Here is a 27,754-nt window from a genome sequence, read left to right as displayed (position 1 = left end):
CTTTTTTGTTTAGCGTAAGGATAATACTCCCCCATGTGGTAATTTATGGAAATAATTCAGTGTAAAAAATGGCTTTCTGACCAAGGAAAAGAAAAATTGACGTACTTCCGGGTCAAGATTTTTTTTCCCGAAGAGGGTGGATTTTGCATGTTTGTCGCAAATGGAAAGTAGCAACTCTTTATCGACGACACGTTAAACAGTGATCTTTATTCCATGACATCTTAACACATATTTTTCTAAAATCTGGTATTTTGGTGGACGTATCGTCTTCTTGCAATTGCTGGGACCCGAGCAGTCAAGAGGGTAAGTGCGACTAAACTATAGCCAGTTAGCTGACTAGCTACTGGGTTAGCTACTGCTACCACTAGAAAGAGAGGCTTCCTCATTAATCTAGCTAACGAACGCTTGTGAAGTTTTTCAGTCACAACCGTGTACTTTAGCTAACTTGCTTAACTGTTTTACAAAATAACTACAAATAGTTGATATTTTGTCACTAGTAACTATATAGGTGGCTAGCTACCTTTAAAATGTATATTCGAGTCCTTTATTTTGTAACTAGCTAACTAGTTAGCTCGCCAGCTAGCTCACAGTAAAGAGTTTTCAAAGTTGACGGATAATCTGAAAGACGTAAATGTTATCCACTCTAAATATCAGTCACTAAACGCTAGCCGCTAATGAAAATCCATTTCACTCGAATGTATCAGTTATCTGTGTATGAAGCCTAGCGAGCTATCTAACCTATCCGTCTTTAACTACTGAACACAAGTTATATAGTTAGTTAGGCTCCCTAAAGCCACATCAATCGTTCAATGGCATGCAGCTCTTCGTATGGGTTGGAAGGTAGTAGCAGCATGTAATAGCTATTAGCTATTTAACATTTAGAATGATTCCCCTTACTCACAAATCCACCCACAAATGAAGGTTTAATTGTCGACATTCTCGAGCTTTCAAACGTATTATATGATTAGAAAGAAAACTCGTTTTAATTTCCCCTTTTGAGCACACCCATAGCTACTTAACGAGGCTGCTGGACTTTCCGCGAGAAATTATTATACGTTTAGCGTTACAATGAAGGTTAAATTTGGTAAGGCTGGTGAATATCACAGACAAAGGTAATTTCGCTAGAAAGGTCAGAGCCTTTAATAAAACTAAGAATTTTCTTCCGCACGGGTTTGACCAACTCTGCTGTTGTACCAATTCCTTCTATTCATCACCTCTTGGTTTCTCCAGAAATTTAGTTGCTATGCAAGCGCTTATCCGTCGAAAGTTTAGGTATGGTGGATTTCTGGGTGTGTTCCATTAATTCACAGCTTTATTGATAAACACATATGTCAGAGCTCAATCCACATTACTGTTTAAATAAATGGAAAGTAGTCTGTCACCTGACACCCGTGATCCATAATATATGTTGCCCCTGGAGGTGTCTGCACATATTGGTTTGGGTTATTTTCAGTATTTGAGCCATGCATTGTTTTACAAATATTTTCAATCAAATAAATAAGTTAAAAACATTCTAAAAGTGTGAAGATGATATAATAAAATATTTTTTATTGGTTGAATGGAAAGTAGTATTACTTTAGTCTTCTTTAGTTAAAGCTTAATAATAGCAGCAGTACTATCAGATCAGTAGTTGTTATATATGTTGGATGTATATTTTACCTGTTATGACTTTGCTAAGAAATTAAGCATACGTTTGAACTGTGTGTGGGTTTTTTTTTTTAAGGGATAATGTCACGGCCGCGCTCAAGGTCACCTTTACATTCAAGGTATTTGGTTTATAATAGATGTATTTAGTCACTGTTGCACTTTAAGCAAGGTTCCTTACAAGTATTTACTGCTATTTTGCTGATATGGTCATTAATAACTTCTCATTTTAACAGGACTGCAGCTCTACCTGGGAGGATAGCAGATGGATGCTATGGTGAGCAGTACCATCCATCTGTGCATTCTGGTCCATGGAGAACTCTGGAAAATGTCAGCAAAGTGGAAGGAGTCACACACTGGGATAATAGTCCCTCTCAAGGAGAGGAAGAGGTTGACCACTGGGCCAAGTTCATTGAGGCCATAGGTCATGCCGGAAAACGGAGACCTTCCCCCATGTCAAGATACCACATACAGGGTGATGTCCAGAATTTTGAAGAGAAATCATCCCACTCTCCAAGGAGACTGCCTAGGGAGAGGCTGTCTTCCCCTGATGCATTACCTTATGGCACAGAAACACATCAGAGGATTTCGTCTCCTGGCCAGAGGAGGAAGGAGCCTGATTTCATCCCTTTAGAAAGGCACTTTTCAAGAGATTCCAGTCCTAGGCATTTACAAGGAAAGAGACAGGACAGGATGGAACATGGGTTCCATCTTAATGAAGGACGTGAAGATAGATATCAGGAAAGAAGCTCTTTTTCAGAGAGGTACAAGAACACACTTAATGAAGCTGTTCACTCTTCTTGACACACCTAAAGCAGAGGAAAGGAGTGTCATTAAGTTGTCAATAAATGTTCAAAATTTAGAGAAATTAGTTTACAATGCATTCTATTTTAGAGATTGACTAACTCATTTAAGTACATTAACTCATTTAAGAAGGTTCTTAAGCTTATTTATTTTTGGAAGTTGGTTCTAACAGTCTCACATTGATCATGCAAAATGTACTGTATGCTTGATGGCTTTGCTTTTTTTTGGCCATATGATCCATTTTCAAGACTGTCTTCAGTTGATTGGATGTTACTTCCACAATTTTAAATTATTTAAAGGTATCGGTAGCTTTTTATCGGGCAGTTGATTAGGAAGCCATTTCTAGACTTTGGTTATAGCTGAGTGACAATTGGACTTTTAAAATGTTGAACAATTGTACTTGCTTTTTCAATACAGGTCACTGAAGTCAAAATATAGGGATCACCACCCACATCCTAAAAGATTTAGAGATTTGGATCCACAGTATGAATATAGTGTCTCTCACAGGGACTTCAGTCCACATAGTGCTCCTGTTATAGTGGAACATGACCATGGAATCCTAAAGCATGATGTGAGAAGCAGAGATGCTCCAAGGAGCCGGGATGCACTTTGGAATCAAGAGCATCCAAGGATTAAGCCAAGAAGCAATGACATGCCAAGGGAAAGAGAGCATCCAGAAGCCGAGGAATTGCAAAGGGGGAGAGATTCTCACAGAAGAAGTGAACTCTCAAGAAGCAGAGAACCATTTAAACATAGGAGGGATCACAACCATCATGTAGGAGTGTCACAAAATAGACGCGGTGCTTTGGCTAAATATCATGTTCGAGAGGAAACAAGATTGCATCACACTTCTGTTGAGAGAGGAAGTTCCATACAGAGGAGGTCACGACATAATGAGCCACAGAAAATGGAACCAGATCTGAGAGAGCCCCATGGACATAGGGCAATAGATCTGAACAGTGATGTGGATTTGAGAGGAGACAGCATGGCAAGAGCCTCTAGTCGTGTATGGGAGGAGGAGTTGGTAATGCATGCTGGTGGGAATCATGGTGGTGTGTTGGAACAAGGAAGGATTTCGAAAGGAACCGCCCATAACAGGAACCTCAGTGCCGTTCCTATGGCCAGGATGGATTTAACTGAGCACGAGACTCTCAGGATTAAAGTGGACATGAGTCGTCCTGTGGGCCAGAGCAGGTATAGTATTGCCACAGCAGTACTTCGGGGTATGGTTGAACGTTCATGTGTCTTTTTCACCTGCACTGTCTGATACTACAACCTGAAGACAACTGGAGCCATTTACCTTGTAAGAAGTGGAATACAAAAGTACAACAGCAGCTTTTTCTGAATTTGGACATTCTGAGCTTGATGGAGAGTATTGCATCATTGTCATTCTAGTTTAATTCTTTGTGCTGTTCCACAGTTGCTTCTTTGTGATCTTGGGATATTTGTCTGTTTTAAAACAGACAAATGGGCCTCTCTGGGCATTGTGCATGTATGAGGCATGCCGGAGGATCCTGAATGGTTATCATCCACCAATTTATGTTAAGATGATTTCCTCAAATTCCTCAGTTTTGTTACAGCTAGATCGCAATGCTCTCTCTGTCTTCATCATCTGACAGCAGTACCACTAATCTCGGAAAGTGATGGGCCTAACTAACCTTCAGAGGTAAACCTGCTACTGGATTTTTTGGATTACTAGATATTGAACATCTTGTTACTAAATGTCAAGTACTTTAACAGAGGTTGACCTAAATGCTTCATAAACACTTGCCTCCATGCACATCCCTGACAGAATGGAGCAGCAAATTATTCTGGCTAACAGTCACCCTCCTATCCTTTGTTTTGAATAATAAGATGGACGCTGGACAATGCAACTGGAACTCAAGCCTGAATTATGGAGCTGACCTTTGCAAAACTGAGCAGTGAACAGTGTGAAGGAGGGATTATTTTCTCCCTACTGATGCTACTGAAGAAACCTAAGGACTGCAGGATGTCAAGTCAAGAAAATGAAGTCAGTATTTATGTACGCCATTCAGACCCTGTGTTTGTGGATGTGTGCAACAGTCACAGCAGAAGGAAGGCTTTGTGTAGCATCTGGTTAACACCAACTAATAAAAAGCGACGGAAATGCTGGGGAAAATCGCTAATTTTTATAAAGATGTGGAATGGTGAAGATCTGAATGTAAAGAGCACTGTGGTGGTCTTGACTTGTGGAATTTTTGCATGTATATTTCAGGAATATAGTGCTTTGTGGATGCTAGACACATCACTGGATGGGAAAGAGGTAGTGTTTATATGTCTGGTTTCTTCATCCAGCAATGAGGGAAAGAATCCATCAAGTGGTCAATTCTTAAATATTAAGAATAACATAAAGCCACATGTACAAGACGTCTGGTACGTTCATGATGCAAGTGGAAGACATGACATTGGAACAAGATGACTGACCAGTGAGATGAATTTGCTGTATTCTGTTGACTTGGGTAAAGGATTAGTCAGCGAATGTCCTGTCCTGTATAGGAAATTGAAGATGATGCGTTTACCAAAATACCAGTGCTTTAATTAAGGACTATAAAAAGTTAGATATTACCATTTTCTGAATGATACAGACTGAAGGTAAGTCAAAAAAATTTTAGTTTCTACTCATTTTCTGAAATTCACAAGTTTGTATTTCATTTGAATTTGGGTATGGATTAAACCCAAACACTTTTTACATCATTGTTTTTTACGGTGATGTTTTGGACCTTCAGACTGACATAAGCACCAGCAAATCAAAGAGCCTTTGAAAAGGTCATCTGAGATTCACATTCTTTTTGAAGCAAAGGGATGCTTTGAAGGCACAAGGATAAAATATTTAATCTGGATGACACTGGGGGCTTTGATCTAATCATGAGGTCCGGTGGTATGAAAAATGGGATACATGTTTGAGACGTGATGGTGTGCACATTTGCAGCAAAATGAGAAGAAATTGCCACTTCTCTAACAATTATCAATAACATGCAAAATTGATTTCTTAAAAGTCTGGGTGTAACAGTGGAAGGGATCATCATATTCAGAAACATTGCCAGTTTTCTCCTCATTAAGGATTACCAAACATTTGCATTTCAGCAATGCAATTATCAAGGAGATCTGGAAGAGACAGGAACAGTAACGAGGAATTTTGCCGGTGCCATTGTCATATTGGTGTGGGGGGAAAGCTGAAATTTATGTAACTGAAGGAAACAGAACTTGAGGGTGCATCAAACACTGATGTTTGAAGAAATCAAACAATATTTGATTATACCCACAGAAGACAGAAGCTGACAACAAACACATCTATCCCTCACTTTCCCTGACATCTGCAGAGTGAAGCTTTATATACTTAGTCCTGGACGTTGTGGAATTGAAATGTACCTGTATTCATCAACACATGTGGGAGTACGTCTCAGGATTTGGAGCACATCATCTCATTTTACAGAACCCATCCTGGTGTCTGGGTTAAAAAAGGATTCTAAATTTCAGCCGAACCTAAGAATGTATTATCCTGTCTCTCTTGTGAGTAGTTGAGATCCTTAACAATGAAGACTGCAGGAAGACAAAATACTGTAGCAGATATTCTCTGCAGTAATAAGATTGATGTTTTTGGAAGAAATTTCATGTGATTATTGGTTGCCTTCATGCTCAGTGAATATGTAGTTTAAAGACATTCTTCATCTCTCTGTTTCTCTGGTCAAGATGGAAGATCTCAACTAAAATGCACACTGAAGTTCTATCACTGAAGGAAAATGGAGAGTGGAGGCTGGAAATGGAGCATGAAAAAGATGCATGAACCTTCACCAACCCCATATGACTCAGCAATGTAGCAAAGGTTAAGGGAGCTAAGAAGCTGTATTAGAAACATTTATCCTGTATCCCAAAAAGTGGCTAATGAGCTTAGGTACCAGGCAGATGTTTCTAATAAAATGTCTGTTTCTTACAAAATAAAAAAGGTGGGCTATATATGTAAAGGATCGCTTGATCCAAGGCAAGGCAATTTGATTTCTTATTCAGTGTCTTAAAAAATCAAGCAATAACAGCTGAAACTGTGGAGGAGGAAAAATGGAAAAGAAATCACCAATAAATCCATTATATGCAGTGTAATAAGATATTTATTTCTGCACTGTCTACCCTTGATTTTTAGATGCACCCAATTACAAAAAATTTTTTTTAAGGTTTTAGGGTGTTTTAGGTTACTTTTAGTTGCTGGGGTTGTTATTAAATTGCATTGAACCATTTTACATTCAAGGAAAAAAATCAGCACCTTTTAATTTTCCTTGAGGAAGGTTTAGGTTGCTATTTGGGTGCTGGTAATGGGCAGATTTAAGTTGCATCAAAAAGTGATGTTAGAGAAGTCATCACAATTATGATGGGGGGGGGGGGGGGAAGCCAGTTGTTTACAGCAATGAGTGAACATGTTGAGCATTGTAAAAAAAAAAAAAAAAAAAAAAAAAAATCCATCTTCACCTGTAGCAGACATAAATACAGCAGCATATATCTCTCACAATAGACTCATATATAAGAATGCTTTGCCTGCTTCAGGTGTTTCTAACCCCTGTCCTTGGAAGCCAAAGACCAGCACAGTTTGATGATTTCCCTGCTCAAACGTGGATAAATTCATTAAGGTACCACGTTTAGGTCTGTTTAGCACCGGAAAATCACCAAACTGTTGTCCTCCAACTGGAAAAAACAAAGAATATGTGCCAGGCAATGTGAGCCTCTTCAGAATAGTAATAAGAATGAAACATGTTAAAAGTGCTCTTTATCTTTAGCATATTCAATAACGGTTGGAGGTTCTGATTAGCTGTCAGTTCCAGTAGTAGTTACAGTGAACCTAAATGTTGTAATATCTTTTATCATCTGCCTTTCTGATTCCTTTGTGCAGCCACTTAGGCTATTCCTCAGAAAGGCAATTGTCACTCGATTTGGTCAATGTGGGTCGACAGCGTCTTGACTTCCTGCCCTTGCTGAAGCATTCTGGAACCTATCGGGAGTCGGCCATGCACTCTGGGACCTTTGCTCAAGAGATCATTACTTTGGTACATCAAGTCAAAGGTCAGATGCTGTTGGATTAGCCAGAGAGTAAACATTCCCTACAGCCAATTACAATAAGACCAATTTAAAATTGACTGTTTGTTTTTATTTATTTTTTGTTGTATTTTGTTTATCTGTCTTGTATTAGAAAATTACTTCCAGGGTCAAGGGATCACTCTTAATGAACGGTTCTCTAATGAGCAGCATTATTCCTTTATGGATGAGGATGAGTTTACAGTGGAAGGGCAAGAACTGAAGGAAATGGGACCCAAAATAAATAGGTAGTTTTCTCCTATGTGATATAAAATACAGCTATATACATACACTTCATTTCTCTCATCAAACCAATACATGATCAACTATATTGAGTCTAAATATCTCTGCTTTGGATTGATGTTTTCACTCTCCTCCCCAGTCACTGAATGTGATGTCAAGTGGTTTCTTATTCATTATTCATTCCTTGCAGACCACTTAGCATCCCATCATCAGACACTCAAATTTTCTGCAAAATAGGATCTTTGCAAGTAAGTCATCGGGAGTATTTTAATTTGCATGAGTACACGTGGTTGTTTTTGACTGTAGAAAGTTTGTTTGCAAAAAAAATGACATTCTTCTGTTAGGCACAGAGAAGACGGCAGATCACTGACCCTGGTGATCTAAGATATGATCTGGAGAGAAGAAGACAGCAGAGGCTGGAAGGTGTTAAGATCACTATTGCTGGAGGAAACTTCTTTCAGATAGGGTCCCAGAGGTATGAGATTTTAAAGAGGCTTTGTGACCCTATCAGATTATTAATATAGAATTTATGTCTCTTAGAAATTGGCTATATCTGCCTATTAATATATTCTTCTCTTGAAGTAACATTTCGTTGCTATTATTGTACCTATTTTGCCACTGATCATAGTTAAAATTCACCTCTTATTTATTAGTCAGGAAATTGAGTCTGCATATGTGGAAGAGGAAGACCCCCACGAGGATGAAGATGACTTTGACTGGTCAGAGCAGGTGAATAAACAAATAGGGCAGTGGATGGGTGGTGTGACATTTATTGTAAAGCTTGGCCATGCTGTATGTAAGGAGAGTAAGGACTATATATGATGTATTTCTCGTGATGCAGATTGATCCTGGTCAAAAACTGCCTGCCAGGCGCAACTTCAAACGCTTCAAGAATCGTTTGCGTCGACAAATTAGAAATAATCCAAATGATGGTAAATAATTGCATTCACACACTTTCCCCCACAGCAATCATGCATTGTAACAGCATTTACAGATACCTGTCAAAATTATGTATATAATGCAAATTATATGAAAATAGGTGCAGTAAGTAAACTACACTATTACTGAACTGTCTCATCATGATGACAAAAAACTAGGCAAGCCTAGTTTCATTGGGCGATGATTCATTGCTCAGCATTTTTCACAGTACATCTAACTACATCTAAAATTCCCAACAGTGTCTGAAGGAAGTATTGAATTTAAGTCTACTGTGTCTTATTTTTTGAGTAAAATGACTTGGTTCATAGAGGTTTCAACATTTGGACTCTGGTCAGTGTCTGTCATTCACTCAATTAGTCAGTGAGTGAAAATGCCTGTTCTAGGCTGGACTGCACAGATTCCATTTTAAAATGTCATAGCTGGAATTCCACAGTATGATGGTGCCCTTAACCCGCAATAGTAATCTCTTTATTCTATATATGAATCACACTTTATCTGAAGCACCTTTATTCATAATACATGTAAATGTATAAATATTAATTTCATTGCATGTTTTTATAGAGGGAAAGACAGGGCATCCTCTAAAATGTAGTCCATCAGTGTTTAATTGTTGGCTGAGCCAAGCACTTAGCATTGTCCTGCATGCTTCTTTAATATTGATGTGCAACTGAGTTTCGATAAATGCAGAAATGGGTTTTATTGGTGGTTAAAGTAGAGACGGCACTGTTCCAATGTCAATAATGAGCTAATACCATCAAAAAATACTGGATCCGATATCGGAGGAGAAAAAATGCAACTAATCCACACCGATTCCTAAATCAAGCCAGAAATATTACAGAATTTTTTTTTGTCTAACATAAGTCACATAATAGCATGGTTATAATGAAATGGTTGTATTTACAAACAAAAAAAGATTTGATCATGTTTTGTTAGAATAGCTATTGTTATATTGCAGATACATTGAGAACTCCCTATAAGTTAAAAGGAAAATTAATTGAAAGTGACTGAAACCATAATGCTTTGCAGTTTATAATATATTAACAATTTCTTACAGGTGCCAGTTGGTGAGCAGAGATTTGGTGGCATAAGGCCTTGGGGTTATGACTCTTCCTCATAGTCACTGCTTAAATACAGGTGTATCAGAACAGTGACTGCATTGTGGCTGTTCTTTAGGTTGTATTTGTTTCCCATTTGTTCCTGATTTCATCACAGCATGATGAAAACATGTTGGATGGTGTATCTTCCAGTTTGTAAAGATTTTTACACAAATATTAATTTTCTTAGGTCTGATGTACTGTGTGATACATCAGTCCTTGTCGTTACACCTAAAATGTCTTTCGCCCTTTAACTAACATGTCCATCTACCAGTACTGAGTTACTGACAGTTTTATTTGGAAAACACTGAGCTGTACAGAAAGCATTCATGGGCTTGAATGTCATTGGTTTATAGACTGCCCTGCCTATGCCAGGGTGTTCTGCTGCTTATTATTTTTGAAACCAGATTTTCTGGATTAGAAAGATGCACCAGCATTGTACTTGCATATAACCTTTCAACATGTAAGTAGACCAGAAACATGATTCTGGTTGAAGTGTCATTAAACTGTTATTCTGTTTATTTAAAAAAAGAGAGAGAGAATTGCTTTTTCATATATGCAAATATTACAACGCATTTCCAAAGCATATTTTGTTTATATTGGGCAAATGATTAACAATTTGAAGCAGTTCCAAATTGAATCAGTTTGAGTGCATTTTGTGCCTTGTTTCACACCATCATTCTGATGCTTCCATCTATAGGAGGACTGAGCTTCAAGAGAACAGCTGTGTTTATTTGAAAAGAACCATCATGTATGGTTTTATGTAGTTTTGTATTAAATAAATGTACACTGAAAAACAGGTTTTGCTACAGACATTTTGTTTTCTTTGTTCATATTTTTTATCAAATTAGATGGCAAGATTATACCTTTTAAATTCTACTGTCCATAACATTCTGATGTCGAAAAGGTATTAACAGAATATGATCTCAATGATTTTTCTTGTAATTCACACATCAGTATGTTAGAACCATGAAACTGAATGTAATTTAGCTGTAGTCACATATGCATCTTAATATCTTCCAGTAGTTGTGTCCATATATTGGCATTTATAGAGCAAGTTAGCATGACTGAGTATTATGAAATCTACCCAAAGCCCATTGAGCCTATTCATCCTGATTGTGGTGAAACAATTATTAGAACTTAACTTTATGTGCCAGCTATTGCATGTAAAAATACTGAGATTTACTTTGGGGGAAAAAAATGCCAAACGGAATACACATAATTGCACATGGATTTGTATATAATATCTGTTTAAGGTTAATGGCCATTCACTCACCTTCCACATTCACATATGTTATCTCTTAAGGGAATTGTAAAAATTTTCCTGAGATATGTATTGGAAAAATATGGTAATTCAAAGCTATATACAAGCTACGTTTGAAGAGGCGTCAGCGGTGTTTTGGAAGCATTAAAGAAATTGTTATAGTATAGTTCTTTGTTGCATAAACCTAAAGATTCAAACTGAACATTTCTAGTGCCATTAGTTTATTAAAATACTGTCTACTATAGCAAAAAAGAATTTAAGTCCATAACTGGACTATCAGTAATTCATATCTAGCCATTTTTACCAGAATATATGAAGCAAAATAAACCCTAATAAAGCTATATAGAATGTTCTGTTATAAAGGCACAAGAAAGGTGGTCTGGTTTCTTCAGTCATGGCTTCCATTACCCACAGGTTACATTTAACAATGCCCCATTGTGTTCTTCCCACAGTAACCATGGTAACTCCTCAGTAACAGAAGCCATTGCTAGACTTGACTAGTTTGGATGCCAAAAGTGCTGCATGATTATGGCCTATAAACATGATCCATCACATGGTAACCTCTGGAAGGTTACTTCAGCATTCTCCTCCATAATAATGTTATATTGCCACATCAGTGGCCTGGGGAAGAATGAAGAATGAAGGGTAATTTGGATACTTTGGATTACTTTTCCATCGCTGAATTTTATCACTGGTAGTTAATTGAACAATGCAGTACAATTTATTGGTCACTTTGCTATACCTCTGCTTAGGATCCATTGTTAAAAGGAGGGTGGAAAGATCTTGTGGACAGTGATCTGAATACCTTTTTAAAGTACCATCAATTAAGTACCAGTGAGTAAAAAATTCAGGACTGGATTTTAGACTTGAGGTCTGGAGTGCAATATGTCTTCATTGTTAATCTTGTTAATGATGAGGGACTTGATCTCTCTTCTTAATCTGACTCACCTGTCTGGCTGGTCCAGTGGAGTTATTCAAAGGCGGAGGAGCCAAATGTTGTAACGAGGTCCAATCACATTCCCAGTGGCAATCCTCAATGAGATCTTTTGAATGGGATACAGCTCCTCATCAAACTGCGCCAGCAAGCGTGTGGCAGTGTACTTCTCAAACCTCAGCAGTTTACTATGCAGCATCAGACAGGTGGACCACTGCATGAATTATCTTCATATGAGTCTGTGCAAAAGTTTAGTTATGTTGTCAAGTTAGGCTACTTACTGGTCAATCCTGCTCTCTGTTACATTTTTCCCACTGTGCAGGTAGATGGTAACTACGCCCCATCGCAGGTATAGATTCCAGGTAATTATGCCCACCCTGTAGCTTGTCTGTTACAGTGAGATTTTTTTTTTTTTAAATTTCAAGAAGAAATGTTTGTGGTGTTCTGAGTGAAGGGATTCTGACTCACTCCTGTAAGGGGGTTCTGCCGTGGTAGAGAAATAAACCCTCGTCTGACTCAGTTTTAAGAGTGTGTTCCTCCACTGGCTCAGGTCATAAACTAGATAAAGATCACACAGATGTCAAATTGCATGAATTATGCTCTATGGGATATTTTAATTGTTACTGAGTTTGAGTTGAGTGTTGTGATGGATGTTTCCATTACCCAGAACAGGACAGGATGCTGGCTTAAAGGCCTCACACTGTAGACACTGTCCACTCAGGAAGTCACTGTAAGCAGTGATGCTGCAGGTGTGGTTTAGAGCACATAGGTAGAGGAAACCAAAGCGCTGGTGGTCACACACAAAGTAAGACCTCCCTGTGGAGAGGTGGGGCAGTGATGAACTCCAAAGCATGATACAATTCTCATTTTTTCTGAAATTGAAAACCATCATCATCCAAACTTTTGGCCAATCACATCTACAAAACAGGGAAAACAGAGCACCAGCTTCTGCTGTCTGGACATTGTTGTCATTCACACAGCTATCGAGTACCAATTTTCACTTTTTGGTGTTCCACTCTAGTTTCATTCTTTTTTGTGTACCTGAGAAGATGGTCTTTGGGCATCCAGGCTGGTCTAGTCCTCCATTGGCATAGAAATCAATATGTCCATAAGTTCCTCTGAGGCCAAAGGCTGTCAAAACAAGTACATAGGGTATTGATTTGTTATTTCTATCTGACATGGTTTGCTGTGATCATTTTATCCAATGTGTTTCACGAAGCCATTGTTACATAAAACTTGTCATGAGACAAAGAGAGAGTGTTTCTTAGTGACACTTTCTCTACCATCTGTGATATTTTGGTTCTGGGTCACTGGATCCACACTCTCTACCCCTCCTGCAGTTTTAGGTTTTATGCACTTACAGTTCATGTCTGTGTGCAAGACATCTACAAACTGAGCATCAGATGGATTCAAGCACTCCTCTGGAGGGACACCAGTAAACATTGGTCCTGCTGGGTCTAGACCTAAGAATGTCAAAGGCAGACTATTTCATTAGTTGTCTCATTTGGATATGTGGCTTAGGTTAAAACATACAAAAGAAAAAGGCACCGGTAGTGTTTAATGGGGAAAAAAAAAAAAGCCTTGATTTGGGTCAAATCTCACCTGTGATCCTACCCACTCTCCCTCCCAGCATAGCACCTATGTACCCAGCCACATGTGCCCCAAGGCTGACCCCTATCAGGTGGATCGAGTCAAGAGATGCTCCCTCATCCTGAAACCACAATGAATGTACATCTCATTCATTGCTCAGACATGTCCCATCACTCCCTCGGCACCTGACACACATCTCTCTTGCTCCAGCTCACCCTCATCCTCTGGATGAAGCCTGTGATATTGGTAGCAGTGTACCGGGTGTTGGCCACGGTGGTGAAGTAGTTGAGGTTTGCGGCACCACGATTCCAATCCACCACTAGGATATTCATGTTGGCTTGGGCAACCAGCAGATGTGTGATGTGGTCGATCCAGACGGGCGGCGCACCAGTGGGCCGGTAGCCATGTATGACAAAGTTGGTGGGTTGGGTCACATTAAACAGTGGCTCCCTGCTGAAGTTGTGTGTGGTGGTATAAAGGAGAAGTCGCACATCCGGGCTGGTGCCAATAAATGTCTCCCGGAAGTCCAAGTTGGTTATTTTGTCACATTCATTGTCTTGACCTCGTAACAACATGTGTTTGAATATAAGAAAAACATTTTTCACTTTCAGTTATACCGTGTAGATGATAGGTTTTTTTTGCTTATATGTATTTTACTATAGATTTTCAGTCTATTGTTTTACCAATAATGCAAATAAGAAAAAATTTAAACCTATAAGACACTACTTAGTTTTCCATCCACCAAGTTCTTGTGAATTTTGAAAATGCACAAAAAAAAAACTGAATGGAAAAAGTCCAAAATTCAAAAAAGAAAAACACCCCCAAACATTTATGCAAGGATGAGATGGAAAAGTTAGAATATCACTAAGACAAAATGTGTAAAAGAGTGATAGAAAAGGTTTTTTGAAGAGTTCATAATGCCGAATAAAATCTTTCCATTTTGCTTGTTTCGATGTTGCCCCTAATCATGATAACCTATGTCATGTGAAGTTTCTTCACATAATCATAGAGGATGTAAACTCAACTTAATTTGCATTTTTTTCTGCTGAAATTTTGTAAAACCACATAACATTTGCAAAATGTTTGGATAGAAACCTGGTCTTTAAATTTGAGGAGCACAAAATGCTCCTATGCCCTTTTACAATGATTTATCACTCCTTTAGATCAGAGTAGCAGAGTAAACTTTTTTCTAGTAAACTTCATCCTGATCCAGGATGAAGTGAGTTGACCCAGTTCCATTCAGTTAGTCCACCTTATCACCCATCTTTTTCTACCTCAAATCACCCCACTGTGGATATCATCCACTCACTTGCATCATGTCTGGGTGAGCTCAGAGCCAGTTTTTCCCCTCGATGCTGTGTAAATAAGCAGTGCTAGCTCTCAGGCACAGCAACCCCATGGTGTTTAGAAATGATCTGTCCTCTGTAATTAGGGCACAATTGGATCATGGGGCTATAAGAAAAGCAGATCTCACCTTATGTACCATGTTCCTCTACAGGCCCCTCCTGCTTGACTAGGGAACAGTAGGGTGAGACTCTGTGGGGGGGGACACTATAGGGTGTGATTCTAGAGTGAGACCCTGTAGGGTGGGACGCTGTAGGATGAGACTCTGTGGGGCTGGACTCTGTATGGTGAGATGCTATCGGTGAGATTCTGTCATTCTTCTAGGCCCACTAGATTCTCTTCACAAACATTTTGGCCCTTTTCTCAAGATCAAGTATAACGTCTCTATTTCATACCAACTTTATTCTTCTAATTCTTTAAAGTTATCTTAAAAGAGTGACATAAATGGAAAATATTTTTTAAATCACAAACTTTCCATTCTAAGGTATCCAGCAAGGGAACAGTAATGCAGAGATAGACCATCAAAAAACAGACTTATTTCTTACCTCTGCAAAGTACTAAGAGGCCCAACAGTCCCAGAAGCAGCCAGAGAGGCATCATTATGCAGAGAACAACAGAGAAAGTGATGAAAAGAGGGGAAGCCAGAGAACAAGCTGAAGACAACTAGGAGGCAATAGATAAGGGTCCGTATAATAGTGGAGATAAGGAGGGGGTGGCAAATTCAAAGCTGATTGGAGGAGATCAGAATATGCTTAGTCTGTGGGTTGTGCCCCTTGTGGTTTGTAAGCCAGCCAATGACCTTTTTAGAAATAGAAAATTGGAAAATGGACAACTGAGAACAATTAAAAGAATTTAGCATAAATCAGTTACTGATGTATTAGGGAGGTATTCAATTATGCCTATGGAGTACTGTCAATATTCCTTCAAATCTCCACACATTTATTCCAGTCCACCTAGAGCTATTCCTACCCTGTCTCCCTCTTCTTTCCCTCTCTCTTGTGACAGGGTCACATTAGCAAGAATATGTATAGAACAGCATTCATTAACTGTGGCTTTCCAATGTAGTTACTTACTCTACATCTCTATTTTTGAGTCATAATACACTAAGACTGAGAATTGTCCTTAACTAAAGAGTCAAGCTTTGAAAGGTAAAGAAAATGCCTCTGCCGCTCTCATAATCTCATAATTCTACGATTAAGTATATGTTATGGCATACGGGTCCTCTGTAATGGTGTCAAACATCATGTAACAGAATAAGTGTTGTGACCAGAACCAATAGCTTAGGAATCATTATTGTTACAATTCCCTAGCTTCTAAGAGCATGTAAGAGAGGGACTGTCTATACAAACATGAAGACTACAGATAAGCCTTTCTATTCAGGGGAATAACCAACTGTAAGAATGACTTGGGTGTACAATGGCAGGGCAGTGTTCATTATTGTTTGAAAGGCCTTAGGGCATTATGTCTTAAGACAGGTGCATCAGTGCATTACAAGCTTCCTGTCTAAATTGAGTTTAGTGAGGACAAACACAGGATAATTCCAGTTTTATACCTCAGCTGAGTTTCAGGGCACTTTTATTGAAACACTGACATTGTTTTCTTTACTTTGAGGTTGTTTAAATCTATATTGCGTGAACCATGTAGGAATTAAGGCCCTTTCCTCATAGTCCCCCATCTTATGTGACCATATACCACTTAAATGCTTTAATGAACTAATAAGTACATTATATGAAAAAGCTGCCACTCTACTATTCACACTGAACAAACACTCTAATCAGCTACAAGTAAAAATTTGAAAAGTTTGTCTGATTTCCAAAACAGAATCAAATTGAGGAGATCTGATGAATAAAGCTCACAGGACTGAGGTAATAAAAATTATATTTGTATGTCTGGGCAGTGAATAAGAAACCCTAAGGTAAAGCCTAGGAATTGGTACACAGACTAGACCTTGTGGGTCTCTGGGTGCAGAGCAGAAGCTTTGATACAGGTGGTTTCAAGGCCTCTGTGCAAACCAAAGGCAGATCACTCTGGACTGTTCCCTTCTTTAGTACTGGGAAAGATCATTGTTTTTAAGAGACTTGAAAGCCGCTTTAAGAGTTCTGTGGCAAAGCAAGGTTTGTTATCTTATCCCCAAAGATAGAGTGGTGCAGAACAACTTTATCTTGCAGCTGTTTGGTGGTGTGAGTTGAGATAATCTTTGTTTTAACAAAAAGTAAACTATTCCAATGGACTATAATGGGGTCAAACTTCAACTTGCATAATGATAGGAAAGTTGCACATTATTGCATATAATAATGTATGGTTTGGATATAAAGTTTCAAACACTAGTTTGTAAAAGAAGGTGGGGCGATTACATAATCATTACTGAAAATTATATACAAATGTGGGTTCTCTGCGTGATTGTCAGACATTCTCTGGAGGATGCCTCAATAATGCTTGTTAACATTGACCTGCAATAAAGAACTAGATCGGCTATTCTCTTCAACTAATTCTCAAGTCTGCATTTTTAATCTTGAATGAAACAGAAATTATGATGCCATCATATTGAGGAATTTAGGAACAACAGGATATGGCTCACTTAGCCCAGATTTTCCATGACACACCAAATGGTAGTAGTTGATCTGTTCTCCTTCTCTATGTAACCATCAGACAGCTACACAACACACACACACCAACTGGCAGATATATGAGCTAAACAGAAGCATTATTTAAATTATTTAACCATACACCTACCATGCACACATTACATATATTTTCATTGAAGTCCAGGGCATTAATTATTTAGATTATTAAAACCACAACAATGGAATAACTGTCTGCATAGATAAAAGACATATGAAAAATACATTCTATCATATTGCTTGAAAGCACAGCAAGATGTACAATAAAGTAATATTTATATATTTATAGATGCATTTATAGCTTTGTGCATATTACTTCTTGGTCATTAGTTAATGGGCATATGCAGTGAACACTATTCTATTTATACATGGTCTCTGATCTGATTAAGATCATTTCTCCAGGTGTGCAGTCATTTTTTCATGGTGCTGGTGAGTAGGTCCATTGGGAAGGGGAAGACCACGGTGGAGCTGTTCTCTGTGGCGATCTCGGTCAGGGTCTGCAAGTAGCGTAGCTGGAGGGCGGCTGGAGACTCTGACATCACAAGTGCCGCCTCCTTCAAGGCACAGGAGGCCTTCATCTCCCCCTCAGCTGCTATCACCTGCACATGGCCACACAAAGTTGCAAGTTACGTGCAGCCAAGCTCTCACCGATCTCACCGTGCACATATGTAATTTTGAGAATTTGCACTCAAATGGTTTGTGAATGGAAATGGTTTCATTTGTACTCTGGTACACTTGTGAGGAATCTGCTTTTTATGGAGTTACCTTTTTAGTCAATTACATTTAGTTAATAGTGCATTTGTGCATTTATTCTCATGGTATTTCACTTCTTCAGTTCTTGCTGCTTCTAAGTTTGTTATAAAATAGAGTTTAAATGCAAAATGAACTAATCATTCAGCCATACTTGCACATTATATGAGTGATATATAATATAATATATAATGAATGATATACACTTCCTACTGCTAAGGCACCAGACTAAAGCATATCGGCATTATGGCCAAGTTTGGCTAAGTGTCTCATGAATGAGCAGCTTCACAGGTCAGTGAGCGACACAGCAGATGGCTCAGAGAGCTGCCACCAATGCATGGGATGGAAACACACACTTTTATTTGCCAAAGACAGATGTCTTAGGAGCTGTAAAGCCATGATGATCACATCCCTCACAAGCAGGTGGCCTTGAGAGCTTTACACCTCACCCGCCTGCACCCGGCCAATCAGACAGGTTGCTGGCCCTCCAGACACAAAACAAAGCTGCAAAGCCGATCAGCCTAGACTTGGCAGGTGTGTGAATAGTACATTGATATACAGATATTTTAGTCAGGATTTGAATTACATCACACACACACACACACACACACCCAAATTTAGCAAAGCCAGTTCCCACCCTAATTCGCTAACCTCCCCATTATACAACTACCAACCATGAAGGGTGGGTTGAGCACATCTCCTCCACGACACACGATGCCAGGGACCACATCATCTCAAACTGCTGTCCATGCAACATAGGGCAACAGAGGGCAGCCCAACACACTTGGAGGATAGCAGTAACTACCCTTGTCAGCAAACACAGACTCACAGATGTCAGTGCCTAGTGTCACAGGGAATGACATGGAGCAGAGGGATTCATCCCTCCCAACAGGGGGCAGTGCTACTTTGCTCCCTTAGGCTCCTGGCCACTGACGGCTGGAGAGCTGACGCATCAATAGGGTCAAACCAGCAAACTCCTGATGATAATATGAATGCTTTTCTGTTAATTCAAGCATGTTAATATACAATTTTTTTTTTTTTTTTTTTTGCTTTTAATTTTTATATATTTATTTTCTTTCCTTTTAAAAAATTATTTTAAATTATTGTTAATCATTATTCCTTTTCATTTATATTGATGATTAAATCAACTGCAGGTTGACGTGATATAAGTAAACCTTCCCTTCAAGTCCTTGAAATGTGCACATAACCTCACCTTGGCACGGGCCTCCCTAGTGGCCTCTGCCTCGGCTGCCATGGCTCGCTGTAATGTTGGGGGTAGTTTAACATCCTTCAACTCCACCCTCTCCACTTTTATACCCCAGTTCTTCGAGGCGGAATAGATTACTACCTGTCAGCAGAATCATGAATGTAGGACAGGAATAGGCTTTTGAGAGATTTACATGCACATTAATCAAATTAATCTAGTTCACCGGTACAAGTGTTTCTGGATTTGGTCTTTTAAAAGGGAAGTTGCATGGAATTTGTGGGATAACCCACCTCCATATGTTCTGCCATCTCCTCACGGTCTAGTAAGATGTCTGCCAAGCTCTTGGTGCCCAGCATGTTCCTGAGGGTGGTTTGGGCCAGCATCTGTGTAGCCCGGTTAGCATCCTCCACTTTAGTTATTGATATTGTAGGGTTAAAGACTCTGTAATACACCACTCCATCCACCATGATAGTTACAGAGTCCTTGGTCAACACCTGTAGAGGAGTATAAGCAAAGGCCAAGTTTTCAATTTTAAGACTTACAGACTAAAAAATATGAACTAAAAGATCATTTACATTATAAGATACATGACTAAAATAAAAATATCTAAAACATTTACACACACCATCACAAGTCTAAGATTGTCAAGTAATATTTTGTAAATTGTAATTATTATAACCCAGTTGTAATTTACCTAAATTTCCGACAGAGGGCACTCTGGGTTTATTTTTGATAAACTTACTAATTCTAAGGCAGCAACTTTATATGATAGATATACTCAACTCCTGGGGAGGAATGTTGAAAGACATTGTTCTCAGGTCAACCTTCCGAAAGGTGTCCACGCATGGAAGAATCCAGAATATCCCTATGACAGAGCAAACAACATAGTAGCAATTTATGTACCTGCCATCTGTAGTATTGTTTTTATTCCTAATAAGTATGTATCTCACCAGGCCCCTTTGCTCCTCCCAGGAGTCGCCCTAAACGGAAAATAACTGCCCGCTCATACTCCTTGACAATCTTTAATCAAACAGGGTTAAGAGAATAAATGGAAATAATACATGATAAATGCATGCACTCATGATTTTTTTCAAAAGCAAAACATTTTCCCAAGATGCCTATATTGTTATATGATTTAAAGTCTAAGGCAATATCTGTTGCTCTCAATATTTCCATTCATATGCATTAAAAATGTATCAAGTACAAGTGGACACTGTGTTGTATAGACGTATAGTACAGATTTTCTGATGAAGGGAGAAAGGAGCATTTACATTTAATCATTAAAGATGGCTTGCAGGTAATGAGGTCCAGAAGACTCACAGTCCCTCATAAAGATTCAAATGAAAACCTGCAATCAAATGTTTGCAATGTTCACACCTTCATGCAGCTCCATACGGACAGTGGGAACGTGATGAGAACGAGGAGAAAAGAGACGACTGTGAGAAGGAAACCACAGAAGTTGGAATGTTTCGCCTGATCCTCATCTGGCAAAGGTGAATGAATAAATAAATGAATCAATGAATCAATGAGTGAAATGGTACTGTTTAAATGTCTTACCGCATTAGAAAAGCAGAATAACTACCTGACTTAAAGCCTTCATTTACATCACCAAAAACATCTGTTTCCGTGCTGATTTTGTTACAAACCCTCTCAGTCATTGTGCACTGCTTCTCATGTTATGGTGAGGGAATTTTCTTCTTTGTGTACTTTAAGCTGTATTGAATTTGGCTCCCACCCTTTTTTCACACAGACGGCATCGAGGGATTTAATGTGTCATATCACTAAGCAGCAATCTCACCAAATAACTGCGTTCTACAACGTTTATTTGAAGGTCATTTGGGTGCTCACTTAAGACACATTTTTCATCAAATATGCCTTTTAACACCAGTTTACATTATCGAACTGTAGACCTGTGATATGTCTAAATGCATCATTGTATTGGTAGATTAAATTACAGCAGGTATTTAAATAAAGTCAGGGTGCCCAATCAAGTTGATGATCCTAACAGGTGATGCACATGATCAGACACACACCTTCCTGTGTTGGGAGATAAGTGTTTGGAAAAAGTTCATCTTAGCCATTCATAACAACAGGCATTGCCTAATGAGATATTTGTTAGTCCTTACCAAGATGTTTTTAATCGTTCTGAGTATGTTTTCACAGCCTGTAATTCATATCTGCAGGTGCATTGTACATGTTTACAATTTGGTCGTGCAGAGGTTGTCAGCTGCTCCCTGCGCCACCTAAATCACAGACATTATTCAGTTGGTGAACTGCATAGCAGTAACACTGATCTAGCAAGGGCATAGTTACTGGTGTAAGCTGGTGCAAGGTTATTATGCATGGTAGTGTTACAGGGGTTTTTACATGTCAGTGTCACTGCTAGACTGAGAGTGACATGGCACCAACATATATCCAGTTATAGAGGTGCTGTGGTCAGAGCAAGCTAAACCCTGAATTTTGCATGGCTTCCAGTGTGCCAATGTGTTTCTAAAAACTGCTATGTAGTTTGATGTGGACCTATAGAAAGAACACTGAAGAGTGATGTTTTTCATCCCATATGTCAAATCTCAGTACGGCACATGCATAAACAGGTTATTAATTTATATACTTGAGTCACCTCTTTTCAAATTTTACTTTGACGCCGTCTAACTCTGTCATTAGATCTGTGTGTGACACAAAAGAATTGTTATCAAATTTCTAACAACTATAGTTCCACTTTAAGAATGATATCAGTGAATGCTACCAGTAAATGTTGTTAGTAGGCTCAGATAAAGACTGCAGTGCTGCTTTTTCCATGCTGGAGATTGTTGGTAGTATCAGCATAGCTTGCCCTATTTGGTGGTTAGTATATTGCAAACAAACTTGTTTGCCTTTTCCCCCAGACCTATATGATGTTTTAGTTCAGATCACGCAGACGGAGTGAAGGGAGTGCAACACATTTGCGGTGTAATAGTAGTAGCGCTGTATTTCGGTATAACTGGTTAGTTGCGAGAATGATCTCCATCTGTAAAACCAAGCGTTGATTTGTCAGTTTATCAACCGCCAGGCTAGCGCTATTCCCACAAGTGTCACAAGTGTAAAATTAGTGTTAAATTAGGTTATAAAAACATAGACTACCTAGCATATGATCTGAAACTGTAACTTGCGATCATGACAGGTTTAAAAACTTAATAGGACTATTAATATTTGATCAACAGAAGTGCGCAAAGGTTTTGCCTGAAAGTTTCAAAACTCTGTATTACCTAAAAAAATACTCATTAGTCAAGATGATCGTCAAATCTTTAGTACTTCTGGTGCTAGCTAAATAGGCTGTGGTAATGTAACTGTGCAAAAGGAATTGCATTGTATTTGCAGAAAGCTTGTCTCCCAAAGCTTCATTTTACATATTTAAGAAATATAATACATTTACGTCTAACTGAATCATATTCTTCTTCTGAAACAAAACCCCACTTCCATCCCAAGTGTAGTAATCTGTTTGGGAATCAATGTAAACCCGTGTTTGTTTCAAATGCAGCGCATGAAACGCGATATCTATGCAGCCAGGTGTGCTTACCATGACCTACAGATCAAAACTGCACACGGCGATCTGTGAAGAAACAAACAACAGAGAACCTTTGAGGCAAGCATGCCGTTATGCAATATCTTATTTTACAGTTTTATTTTTATTTTACAATATTTTTTTATTTGACAAAAAAACCCAAACATTTCATCTCTCTTTCACCGTGTATTGTTTATATCGTCTTGGTAAAATAACCCATGGCAAAAGTGCATGTCTCGTCTACAAGCAGTCCTGGCTCTTCCCTCCTTTACCGAACTTTAACAAACAAGAGTTTATTGTGCACGTCCGGCTTTCCTGAGTCTGTGCATCTTGTTGTGGTGTTGCACTGATGTACTTAAACTCACCTGTCATGCATCGGGATCTCTGCCAGAGCCATAGGCTCCAGTCTCTTAGCGTGAACCAGCACTCCAGAATGGCAGGTTAGAATTCGGGGCTACCTACATGCACCACAACATATAGTACACACCATTTTTGGGTTCTTGTTATTGCCACAGTTGTACACTAGAGGGCAGTGTTATTTTTTTATTCAACAACTGTGACTAAACCATGCTTCTTGTCTGAGTAGTGACTGTGCGTCAGGGGTGGTGCAAGGGTCAATGGGCATTCTAGACTTAAGTCCCATACTACAGCAGTACTACAGTTCTTTTTGTGAGCACCTGACATAAAGAAATGGAGTGATACAATAAGAAACTGCAAGATTTCTGTAGTCGTCACTGTATAATTTCTCTACAATAATCTATATGTTCACCTGCTCTTATGGTTCAACAAAGGGGCCCAGTTAATCAGTGATTCCAGTGTGTTTTTAATCTTTGACATTGAACACATTTCAGTCATACAAGGAACATGAACTTCATTCAGACATAGTGTGCCATGATATGCAGCTTTCTGAAATGACATACTTGAAACATGGGCTCATCCTGGGGACTGATTTTTTCTCTCTTTTTCAAGTATCCCACTATATCCATTATGTCCACATTATTGAACTAACTAGCAAGTAACAGTGCACAGTGGCAGTGGAATCAAGGAAATAGATTCTGTCCATAACACATGTGTTTAAACCATTTGCCTTGGAGGGCCCTTGCCCTGTAGGTCTGCATGTTGTTGAAGTCACTAAAGGCTGGACTTTGAGGAGAGCTGCAGGGTTTAGGGTGCCATTAAGGACTGGGCTATGGTAACCTATAGGAGCAAAAAGAGTAAGGAGTGCTGCATGTGGGGGAAAGCTAAAACATTCCTAAGAGCCCTTGACTCTTATGGGCCCTAAAAAGTAGGGTGGGGGTAGTGGGGTGGCATGACTCACTGTGATATCTTTTCATAGGCCCCAAAATTCCTGGTGCTAAGGAAGGAGCTAAAACGTTAATGTGTCAAGTGCAGTGAATGAGAAGTAGTGCTAAAAGATCTGAGTAAAAAGTACATGCGTCATAACATGGTGATGAACTAAACATGAAAAAAAAAAATTATTTGGGAACTTGGGACAAACATTCTGGGCTTAAGCCCCATAAGCCCACCCAAGTGCTGCTCATGCTGTACTTGCAGGTGGGCTTTACTTAGATTGAGTGCAGTTTTCATAATTGGTTTGGTCCTTGGTTAGTCTGGCCATTGTAGGAGGTGAGGTCGCCCATGAATCTGACCTCACAGCTTTGGCTGTAGTTTATGGCTTCAGTATGAGTCCATGCCAAAATCTGTTTACAATAAACCCTTATCCAGGCTGTCTTATTTAATGAGGCAGGAATGAAGACAGATGCTTACCAATCAATACTGGTGATAAGTTGCTTTTTACAGGTGAGAGAAGTTATGCATCAATACACTTTGAGCTATTCAGAAATAAGAAAGAATGCATTAAGAGTACAGAAAGAGCGCATTTGCATCAGAATATACCCAGAGGTATATTGCCTCAATAGGTCTGTGTTAGGAAACTAGAGTGGAATCCATTCACTTTTCCTCTTCTATCATAACTTATTTTAGTGAAGGAAAATTATGTGTAGGCATGGATATTTATATCCTACCCTGACTAGAGCAGAGAGACTGAGTGGAGAGATTAACCCTGTGAAGTGATTGGTCTTGATGTTCTCTCCTTGAAATCCAGTTAATCTGATATCTAGCTTCCTGCCAGGATGCATGAACAGTGGGTCAGCCCCAAACCTTAGAGCTGGAGTTTACACAGCGTGTAACAAAAGCATGTCCCTTGTCAGCTTTCAGGGGACTTCAGTGTTTTTAAAGGGGTAAAGTTAAGGTGCATGTATGCATGCATGTTTATGTGTGTGTATAGGTGCTTTGTTTTGTAGCACCTAACATATATACATACACACACACACAATCACAGTTGCATATATTCACATATATCTAATGTATGTATGTATGTATGTATGTATGTATGTATGTATGTATGTATGTATGTATGTATGTACTAGCAAAGGTGTGTAGGTTTTTGTGTGTTTATGTGTGGTGAGTATGCATGAGTATGCAAGGTTTCCTGCATACATGCACTATCCATTTCCTAACTGTCATCTGCTGCTGTGTTGATCTGTCACACACTGAAACTTTACTCAACTGCCTGTTCAGCTATGGATGCCTTCTCCAGAGCCATTCTCATCGACGGGGTGAATATAACCAAGGCTTGGTCTCCACACCCTGCATAGCTACCTGTACATAATTCTGCAGGTCAAAAGCAGGCGTTTTCCCATGCTGGAATAGACAGCATGTTGCGGTGGAAGACTGCAGGCGAAGGTGTGTTGACAGGCTGAGGAATGAAGAACTATGGGCGTGGCACTGAAGAATGCTGCAGAACATCACGCTTGAGTCCCAGCTTGAGTCCCAGCTTGAGTCCCAACGGTGGATGCAGGTGCCGCCAGAGATCGGCACGCGTTTGCTGGTAATTGCTTGGCTTTCTCACTCTCGGGTCGCAGTTTTTGCTCTTTTTGCTCCCCTCCTCTCCGGGCAAAATGCCAACCTGTTTGTGCACCGCTCCGATGCCTAGGTGTGGTGGGCCCCTGGAGCTGTGCTCGCTCAAGGAGGAGCCCAGTCTGCCTTACACCAACACCAGCTGCAGTGTATATATCTGTAGACACTGGCAGCAGCGAATGTTTTGCTTGCTGGTGTTTTTGATGGCACGGTGTAGAGATAATCATGCACGGCAGTGCGGTATCAAGTTACAGACAGATTTTGTTTTGTTTTTTTCAGAAGGGAGCATTCATGTCATTGCTGCCTTCATAAGAGGGGGTGGGTGGGGGATAAATGCATATGGAGTGACACTCCCTGCTATCTGCTATATTGTGGGGGCCTCAGCTTGTGGTAGTAGGGGCTGCAGGTATCCAGGCAAAGCCCCAAGTGCTGCTAAGGGAGGACACTCGTCCTTCAGCCAATCACCAGTCAAAGGGCTTGTTTTGCCACCTAGTTCTCACCAAGGTCCCAGAATGCAATGTGCTATGGTTGAGTCAAAGTTCAAACAGTACCATGCACATAGACAGGTGACTGTGTGCTCCCTGCCAATGAAACACTCTGAAACAAAACTTAAACATAAATCTTTCTGACTGTGTCTTACGTCCCGGGGTTGCTGGTACTGACTGGTAGTTTGTAGTTTGAAGTTTGAGTACTGGATAAGTCCTCACCCAGAGAATGGATAACTACTGCAGTAGTCACACAAGACTAGAAGTGTCTAATGAGGAAAACCAGGATATACAAAACAACAAAACAAAACAAAAAAAGGAACAAAAAACTGAGCTAAAGAAAACACCATACTTCATTAATCTGTACTGATTGCTCTTACATTTTCTTATATTTTATTATTTTTAGATTATTTATTATCTTTGATGTATTATGCATTTATTATACAAACAATTAAGTACATATAATAAGTTAATTTCTGTGTTGTGTCATATGTTGATGACCATGGTCTTTTAGTCTGTGAATGTTCATAATCGAGCACCTGGTGTTAGTGTTCATTTTTTATTTTTCATTATTAATTTGTTCATGATGCATTATTTACTACCTTTTTTCAGAAATCATTGTGTGCCATAATTAATTGTGCTTTCATCCAGCATGTTATGATCAGGGTAATTTAAGAGATTTATTAATTGTAGAGTGGCATATCTCCCTGAATCTTATGCTATCTAAATTATTTTACAGTATAACAAATGTTTATTTTGAGTGAATTAGAAATTCAGCTCAATCTACAGCTTGAGTGTCATGGGGTCTGTCTGTTAGAACACATCCTCATACTTGTTTCAGCTTTTCTTCACTGGCAGTTTATTGCAATATGAATTGCACTGTGGACAGCTCACTTTTCATAACAAGGTGCCTCATCTTAACGGTCACAAGGTGATTCCCTTTTCTTTTATTGCAAATTGCTGTTAGATGTTGAAAAGGGGAAGATCAGCATGCAGTTGAACTGCACAGTTTCTGTCTCTATCTGTTTGACATATTCAGTTCTTAAAAAATATAGTACTTTTAGGGGAAAAAAAACTAGATATTACATCTTTCTTTCCCCAATAAGGTTGCGTAATCTCTGGCCCTGTTAGCCATTATGTGGAAACTCTTACGCTACAAACCTCAGCTTCCACAGGCCTCCTTGAAGAACCCACATGATGGAAAAATAAAACGGTAAACATTTGTGCAAAAGAGAAAAAGAAGAAGTTGCATCACAGACCCAGAGAATGCCCAATAAATGGCTCTTTGGTGGCCCG

The 27,754-nt window shown here is 39.2% G+C and overlaps 3 protein-coding genes across 7 annotated transcripts; 1 reads left to right on the top strand and 2 right to left on the bottom strand.

The window, feature by feature from the left end:
* The first annotated feature begins 123 nt into the window (after positions 1–123).
* On the top strand, positions 124–10,592 carry zgc:112982 (uncharacterized protein LOC503771 homolog). 3 transcript variants are annotated; one of them, XM_027004411.2, is made up of 11 exons: positions 124–303; positions 1,724–1,766; positions 1,881–2,408; positions 2,866–3,642; positions 7,346–7,515; positions 7,643–7,775; positions 7,961–8,018; positions 8,115–8,245; positions 8,424–8,499; positions 8,612–8,702; positions 9,764–10,592. In XM_027004411.2, the coding sequence occupies exons 2-11, from the start codon at positions 1,729–1,731 to the stop codon at positions 9,775–9,777; spliced, it is 2,016 nt and encodes a 671-aa protein (XP_026860212.2). In that variant the 5' UTR covers positions 124–303; positions 1,724–1,728; the 3' UTR covers positions 9,778–10,592. The 3 variants fall into 3 exon arrangements, with proteins under 3 accessions (XP_026860212.2, XP_026860213.2, XP_026860214.2); XM_027004412.2 differs by lacking the exon at positions 2,866–3,642; XM_027004413.2 differs by lacking the exon at positions 2,866–3,642 and having other exon boundaries at positions 294–303; positions 1,881–1,921.
* A 1,449-nt stretch (positions 10,593–12,041) lies between these two features.
* lipib (lipase, member Ib) lies at positions 12,042–15,532 on the bottom strand. Its single transcript, XM_027004464.2, has 9 exons — positions 15,481–15,532; positions 13,807–14,153; positions 13,604–13,712; positions 13,363–13,464; positions 13,043–13,132; positions 12,665–12,817; positions 12,470–12,559; positions 12,283–12,391; positions 12,042–12,189 (listed from the first exon to the last, which is right to left on the bottom strand). The coding sequence occupies exons 1-9, from the start codon at positions 15,530–15,532 to the stop codon at positions 12,042–12,044; spliced, it is 1,200 nt and encodes a 399-aa protein (XP_026860265.2).
* A 1,921-nt stretch (positions 15,533–17,453) lies between these two features.
* On the bottom strand, positions 17,454–23,507 carry zgc:112408 (uncharacterized protein LOC550260 homolog). Of its 3 annotated transcripts, XM_035526399.1 has the most exons (8): positions 23,420–23,507; positions 23,070–23,102; positions 20,891–20,997; positions 20,464–20,533; positions 20,296–20,378; positions 19,804–20,007; positions 19,520–19,654; positions 17,454–18,155 (listed from the first exon to the last, which is right to left on the bottom strand). In XM_035526399.1, exons 3-8 carry the CDS (start codon positions 20,894–20,896, stop codon positions 17,967–17,969), a joined length of 687 nt encoding a protein of 228 aa, XP_035382292.1. In that variant the 5' UTR covers positions 20,897–20,997; positions 23,070–23,102; positions 23,420–23,507; the 3' UTR covers positions 17,454–17,966. The 3 variants fall into 3 exon arrangements, with proteins under 3 accessions (XP_035382292.1, XP_035382293.1, XP_035382294.1); XM_035526400.1 differs by lacking the exons at positions 20,891–20,997; positions 23,420–23,507 and adding an exon at positions 20,785–20,861 and having other exon boundaries at positions 23,070–23,087; XM_035526401.1 differs by lacking the exons at positions 20,464–20,533; positions 20,891–20,997.
* Between the last annotated feature and the right edge of the window lie 4,247 nt (positions 23,508–27,754).

Source organism: Electrophorus electricus, chromosome 5 (genome assembly GCF_013358815.1).
Source record: "Electrophorus electricus isolate fEleEle1 chromosome 5, fEleEle1.pri, whole genome shotgun sequence".
NCBI lineage: Eukaryota > Metazoa > Chordata > Actinopteri > Gymnotiformes > Gymnotidae > Electrophorus > Electrophorus electricus.
The sequence above is the reverse complement of the archived record's forward strand: the minus strand, read 5'-3'. Positions and strand labels throughout refer to the sequence as shown.